General features: G+C 49.0%; 2 protein-coding genes and 1 long non-coding RNA gene across 5 annotated transcripts in view; 2 read left to right on the forward strand and 1 right to left on the reverse strand.

Moving 5' to 3' along the window:
• Positions 1–790, forward strand: part of junbb (JunB proto-oncogene, AP-1 transcription factor subunit b) — a 2,427-nt gene extending 1,637 nt beyond the window's left edge. The window contains exon 2 of the mRNA XM_017040456.2: positions 37–790. Coding sequence (XP_016895945.1) covers positions 37–376 — 340 coding nt within the window. The 3' untranslated portion in view covers positions 377–790. The remainder of the gene's footprint in view (positions 1–36) is intronic.
• Positions 791–2,010: 1,220 nt separating this feature from the next.
• Positions 2,011–5,401, forward strand: trir (telomerase RNA component interacting RNase). Of its 3 annotated transcripts, none has more exons than XM_025064483.1 (3): positions 2,011–2,697; positions 4,870–4,941; positions 5,033–5,401. In XM_025064483.1, the coding sequence occupies exons 1-3, from the start codon at positions 2,515–2,517 to the stop codon at positions 5,138–5,140; spliced, it is 363 nt and encodes a 120-aa protein (XP_024920251.1). In that variant the 5' UTR covers positions 2,011–2,514; the 3' UTR covers positions 5,141–5,401. The 3 variants fall into 3 exon arrangements, with proteins under 3 accessions (XP_024920251.1, XP_024920250.1, XP_008328955.1); XM_025064482.1 differs by lacking the exon at positions 2,011–2,697 and adding an exon at positions 3,692–4,476 and having other exon boundaries at positions 4,802–4,941; XM_008330733.3 differs by lacking the exon at positions 2,011–2,697 and adding an exon at positions 3,704–4,541.
• Positions 5,402–5,469: 68 nt separating this feature from the next.
• Positions 5,470–6,682, reverse strand: LOC112488398 (uncharacterized). The gene is made up of 2 exons (XR_003052410.1): positions 6,166–6,682; positions 5,470–5,960 (listed from the first exon to the last, which is right to left on the reverse strand). It is a non-coding gene; the product is annotated as an uncharacterized LOC112488398 (long non-coding RNA).
• Positions 6,683–6,688: the final 6 nt, after the last annotated feature.

The raw sequence follows: 6,688 nt of genomic DNA on the forward strand, positions 1-6,688 counted from the left end.
GCACCGCTGTGCGCTCGCGGGCCTCACCCCGACGCTGTTCCCCGCTCTCAAGGAGGAGCCGCAGACGGTGCCCGAGCTCCTGAGCAGCGACGGCTCCCCCCCGATGTCCCCCATCGACCTGGAGACGCAGGAGCGCATCAAGGCGGAGCGCAAGAGGCTGAGGAACCGCCTGGCGGCCACTAAATGCCGGCGACGCAAACTGGAGCGCATCGCCAGGCTGGAGGAGAAGGTGAAAGTTTTGAAGACCGACAACGCGGGTCTGTCCAACACCGCGTCGGTGCTGCGGGACCAGGTGGCCCAGCTCAAACAGAAGGTCCTGACGCACGTGAACAGCGGCTGTCAGCTGATGCTCACCAGCAAACTGGAGACGTTCTGAGGAGCACACACTCGAACATGACTGAGAAAAGTACAAACACTGGAGTCACGGCCCCCGGGACGGAGGCCGAGATGTTGACAGCGCCACCTGGGCCACGGCAACAGACCAGTGGGCTCCTGGAGGGTGAAATTGAACTGTTTGAAATGGTACTTCCGGATGCTGGACACCGCAGAGGACACCATTCCACCCCAGAGCCCCAGACTGAACAGACAGTGGGCAACACAGTGGGCACCGGCCCAGAGTCGGGTGTTCTGTTGGTAGACAGATGTTGTTGTTGTCCTGCAAAACTGCATTTAATCCATGTGTAAATTATTGGGTTTGTCCGGTTGATCCAGACAAACTCCACATGTCCAATGTTTACAATGTTCTTTTTTATTTGTCCTGTGTATTTAAGTAAAGAGTCAATGAGACAGACACGTGACCCGGAGTGTTCTTCACACACACACACAATCATGATGACGTAGCTTAAACAGAAATCCAATCATCATACAAGTCGACAGATCATATATTTATACATGTATTTTCCCGTTTCTCTGATGGTTCCTCGGAGAACCTCCTCCAGGGGGCGACTCTACTCTAGTGTTTTTACCCACAGTGCGTCGCCTTTCCAAATTACGCAGGGCTCAGCCATATATGGGCATGTCGTCACAGGGCAGGATTTCTGGGAACCCCCCAACACAGGCTGCTTTCACTTCAGGCTCTCACTCTGTCGTATCGGTCGGGGTCGTAGGTTTCACCGCGGCTCACGTTGGAATATTTTTGTTTTTTACTTTTCGTGCGATAATACAAATAAATATAAAGAAGCCGGTTATATTTGAGGGGAAACACAGGGGAATAGTAACGTAAATATATATATATATGGCGGGAGATCTGATTAAAAACACACCATCGAACCAGGACCACCGCGTCACAACCATTAAAGAGCTCAAAGTTATGGCTCTAATAAAAAACAAGCGGCTCCGCGGGAAGTGACAGTGGCTTCAGGAATGTCGGGGGCGTCTGAAGATGCCACCCCGGCTTGGCAGAGCACGAGGCGTGGGCGGGCGGGCGGCAGCATCTGTGTGGACGAGTGTGGATGAATGGAGATGTTGGCGCTGCCAGGGACAACATTCTGCAGCGACGCATCACTGCCCAAATATGTGCGGCGCAAGGGTTGTGAAAAGGCGCATGTCGACGGGGAAAGTCCCGCTGTGAACGGCGTGGATGAGTCACTGGCTATTTTTCAGGAGCCTCAGACACAGAGCAGAGAAAAACACTGATAATGAGGTCAACATGTGAAAGAAGAGAAGAACAACACTTGTCAATGAAGTGGAATTATGGGTAATGTCTGATACGAGTTAAAGTAGAGCTGAAAGAGTCACGTGGCCTCCGAACTACAGACAGAGATGTTGACATTATTTAAACCTGGGAAATCCTGAGGTAAAAACACACACACACACACACCTCTGACGTCGAGGTAAACAAGAGTGAAAGAAAACAGCCAGGTCTCAGTCAAACCACTTCACAGCAGCAGCAGCAGCAGCAGCAGTAACAGCAGCAGCAGCAGCAGCTGAATGAAGCTGCGGTCGGAGCACACTCTCACCGCGAGCTGTTTTGGAGACACGACTTTTTTTACGCCTCTGGTTCGTATGTCAACAGAGCAGTTTCCATCAGTCGTACGTTATTTGCCATGTATGAACGTGGAAACTGCCGTGGGCGAACCCACGCCACGGCTCCCCTGCACTGAGTTTATGAAGAAACCTGAGTTCAGGGGATGTACACGTGTGAACTCGGCTGTATTCAACAGTTCCAGTTCCACCGCAGGTCTGTAGACTGATCAGTACTGATGACACCCACGGCCCACACGTCCACTCGGGTCCCCGTGGCTACACTTGGGTCACGTTGGTCAATAAATAAATAAATAAATAACCATGGCTCGGTGCTCGATGGTATGGGGCACACATGGTACCAGCTGCCCTCTGCCCTCTAGATCACACCTGTGGGACACATCAAACACGCAGACCCCCCCACCCCCACGTGCTAACGTAGCTGTGATGAGTGACGTGTGAAGCAGTCTGCACTCTCAGCCCAGTCCATGCCAGACTGGCTCCTACGCCTCGGCCCACGACCCACACGGAGAGTCTGTGGGAACATCTGTGATGACAACAGTGACGTACGAGGAGCTCTGGTGGGTTTCATTTTCCTCTCCACGAGCCCCCAGTCCACTCCCACAGACACGTGCACAGAGGCCTGGACTGTCACTCACCCTCTCCGGTGTCCGTGATTCTCCCTCCCGCTGGTTCCACCTGAGCTTCACATGCTGCAGTGGGAGGCTCTCTCCTGTAAGAATAATCATCTAAACAACATTTAATTTAAAAAACAAAAGTTATATAAATGTTGTATAACGTTGTTGATGCGCAGAGGTGAAAGGTCAACCGCCCACGCTGCGTCTCCAACGGTTCTAATGACGACGGTACCGTTTTCTCACACGCGAGACTTGACAATAGAAGTGATTCAGCGACCAGTGCAGTTACATATTCACCAGCTGCTCCGTCACTGAGCCGCCAGCTGTACCGTCAGTCACAGTGACGTGACGACGGTGTTGACGCCGTGTTCACGCTGAAGCCGTTCAAACAATCACGTTCACATGAACTGACCACAACTTCATCGAAGAACTGAAGTGACCAGGCACCGCGGTGACGTCGAAGGACGTTAGACGGTACACATTGCCACCTAGTGGAGAAAGCCGAATACAACAGCATAGTAGACCATAATAGTTGTCTTCGTTTCCTTTTGTGTAAGGTTTATTTTTTATCCAATGATCTGTGGCAGCGAGTGTCCACGTGATCAGAGGATGGTGGGTCGTTTATAGTTCTTTTTATAAATGAATGTAATATAGGCGACAGTTCTAGGATCTAGGATCGTCTGCTGAGGATTTCTTTGTCTAGTTGCATCACGTACTTAAAATCTATTGTTTGACTGACGACGACCTTTTTGAAATCCTTTTCCGAGCAGGTGATTTGCTTCTGTCTCTCCACCAACACATTCCAACATTTAAACATTTTTATTTGCACTCACACAAACTCCACTGCACACCTAGTGTAAGACGCCATCTTGGATTCTTTACTGGCAGGTGAATTGATTGGCAGCCAATCGTCGGGTAACCAGAAGTCTCCAGAAACACTTCCTGTTCTCCATTACTTCACTCTATTAAAATAAATAGAACCGACAGTAGAACCGGGTTTGAGACCGAATGTCTGACTAATAATATTACGATAGTGTTTTTAAATAACGTTTTTTTATACTGGAATCAGAACCACACGCAATGCTACCGGGGTACGGCAGGGGGCGCCAAAGACACGTCGTGACGTCACAACAGGAAACTAAACATGGCCGACAGTGATTGATAAATGGCGAAAGTTAGCCACAAATTTCGATAAAGTCTTCGCGCCTTGATGAGTTTTTTTGTGGGTATGACTATCTCTTAATGTGTCGTTATTTTTTTTTATTAATTTGCAAACGGGGTAATTCTGACAACAAAGAGGAGTTAATTGTTAGCTCCAACGTAGAGGCCTAACAACCGGGACGCTAGGTAGCTAGCAGTTTTAGCCACCGTCGTTGCCTTTGTTTTTGTTTGGTAAATACGCAGAAAAGCCGGTGTCGTGAAACGTGTACCTTTAGACGTCTTCACTGCTCGAGTTCACTGCTATAACGAGTCCTTTTTGTTTTAAAGTAGTCCGTGAGAGTCAAACCCTGGGATTTTACGCCGGGTCTCCGCCATAACAAAGCGTGTGAAACCGTGCGTTTCTTCAAAGCACACGTTCGACACGAAGTCGCCCTTAAAACAGAGGGACACCTCAGCATTTTGAGCTGCCGGACTGTGTTTGTGTGTGAACGATTAACCCAGGGGGAAATGGATCCACACGGCCCCACTCCTGCAACGTCCAACGACGGCAGCAGCGGCGGCTCCAGCCCCGCGTCCCCGTCCGGCAGCCCCGCACCGGCGGTGGGCGCAGCCATGGTGACCGGGGGCAACGTGTTCGCTAATGACGGCAGTTTCATGGAGATGTTCAAGAAGATGGAGGAGGAGAAGAAGAAGAAAAAGGAGAAGGAACAAACAGGTGGAGACACAGAGAAAGGACAGACCTCAGCATCACAAAGGAAGCCTCCTCCCGTGACCAGCTTTGTAAGGGGTTTGCCAGTTGTAAGAAGAGATAGATGAACATGCACCTCACACTGGTTAGACAGTCTGATTACAGCCGTAGGTGGTGGTACTATTATACACACACACACATGCCAGCACTAGTCTGTACTCAGTGATTTATATACAGTAGCAGTTTGTCTAGACCAGAAAACGCTGAGTCATCAAAGTGCAGGGCTGTCCCTCACTGATGATGGCTGGTGATGCGGCAAGAGACTAAGTGTAGACCATCTGCTCTGGTATAGTCTCCTTCATTGGCAGTCAACCTACAAGAACTCCTGTAACGGTTTCAGTCTTCTATCCCCTAACCCAGGTGGGGAAGCGCCGAGGCGGTGTGTTCCTTAAGACGGGCGTGGTTGTGAAGAAGCAGAAACAGGACACAGAAGTAAGTGTTGACGTAGCTGACGTGACGTGACGTGTGTGTGTGAAGCTGGAGTCCTGCGGTCTTTCACCTGTGTCTTCTGCCCCCACCTCAGGCTACCCCGGGCAAGAGCGATGCCTGGTCCAAGTACATGGCTGAGGTGAAAAAGTACAAAGCCCACCAGTGTAGTGACGACGACAAAACCAGGCCTCTGGTCAAGTGAAGTCACAGTGTTGCAAAGGGGGGAGGAAAGGACCACCCGGGGGTCAGTGCTGACCTTCTCCCACTGCCAGCTGATCTCTGACCTCTGACCTTGTTTATAAACTGACTTGTTTTTCTATTGGTTTGTCTGTTGATTTGTTCTGGGGTTTGAACCTGTTTCCTTCTTATTCTCTCTTCCATCTTGTCGACTGTGTTTTCTTTGGGTTTTGATATTTGTTCTTCAGCCAAATCAGGTTCCATTAAATGTACACTGCCTACTTCACCCTGTGGCTCCTCTGTTCCATCAGACGTTTCAGAAATGATGCCACGAGTTAATGAGTCGGAGTCGACTGCGAAAGCATCAAATTTAATGAAGTCAGATCGAGTTTTATACAGAAAAGAATTCAGTTCAGAATTCAAGTACGATGAAAAACTGTTCATCAGGTAAAAAATGAACTTCAATGAACAGCTGATGTTTCTTACAGGTTATCAGTGAGAATTACAAGATAAAAACAGCACCAGTAGAGACACTGACCATGCATCAGAGAGGGGGACGTACAAAGACACACACACACACTTTAAAAAACCCAGCCGCTCCGTCCTGTCCACAGTGATATAGGTCGATTTTGTAAACGTTGACAAATTTGTCACTTAATTCATCAATTCTATGAGAAAAAGTATTTCAACTTTAAAAATGTTACATTTAACTGAAACCAAGTGTGGCCCAGTTTGACACGGGCCGCTGCCTCAGCGGTCTGTCCCAGGGGTCCTGGTCCTGGTCCTGGTCCTGCAGCATCATAGAGTCTTCCTCTTAGAGTCTCCTCCTTGGCTTTGACTGACATCTGAGCAACAACAGCAGAAAAGAGTTTTATTCTTCAGTGAAAAGCAGCAGTGAACGAGACACGGACTCCGTCACAAACGAGCTGCCCCAGAGATGAACAGAGACCTCTAGTGGAGCGGAGCAGACAGACAAGGACAACCAAAGACCACAGGAGACAGGAAGCAAATGGACGGAGTTCTGAGGCTGGGGCGGGGGTCAGAGTTTACCTGAGAAAGCCAGCTGCAAGTGAGGAGGCAGAGGAACCTGAGAACCTGACTGGAGACCCTTATACAGATCTGAGGAGACAAGGAGGGACGGACGCCAACCACACGGGGGGGGGGAGGAAAGGTGAGACAAACGCAGTAAGGAGCAAAATGCAGGCGATGGTGGGAAGTCGGAGGAGGAGGAAGAGGAGAGATGAAGTCAACAGTACAGTGATAAAACAAATGACCCAACAGGAGACAAAGGTCAGGACGAGGTCAGAACAGAAACATCCAAACGGTGAGGACTGACTGAAGGTCAGGGAATCGAACCTCCACTCTTTGTTCATCTCTACTTTAAACCACTGACAGCTGCACTTCAAATGTGAATACACCTGAAAAAAAAAGTTCTTTTGTCTCTGGACCCTGTGCTGGTGTTTGGAATTTGAAAATAATGACAATTTATTTTTTTTTATTTTCAAATAAAAACTTCTCAGCGTGAAATCACTGGACATTTAAAAAGAAAATCTTAACATTTCTTATATTTCTA

This window comes from Cynoglossus semilaevis, chromosome 17 (assembly GCF_000523025.1).
Source record: "Cynoglossus semilaevis isolate Cse_v1.0 chromosome 17, Cse_v1.0, whole genome shotgun sequence".
In the NCBI taxonomy this organism is placed as follows: domain Eukaryota; kingdom Metazoa; phylum Chordata; class Actinopteri; order Pleuronectiformes; family Cynoglossidae; genus Cynoglossus; species Cynoglossus semilaevis.

Bases quoted from the DNA above. Each gene is read 5' to 3' on its own strand.
- trir (XM_025064482.1), top strand. From the start codon at position 4,269: ATGGATCCACACGGCCCCACTCCTGCAACGTCCAACGACGGCAGCAGC. The intron at 4,477-4,801 runs GTGGAGACACAG...GCTCTGGTATAG, and splicing joins AAAGGAGAAGGAACAAACAG to TCTCCTTCATTGGCAGTCAA. The intron at 4,942-5,032 runs GTAAGTGTTGAC...CCCCCACCTCAG, and splicing joins AGCAGAAACAGGACACAGAA to GCTACCCCGGGCAAGAGCGA.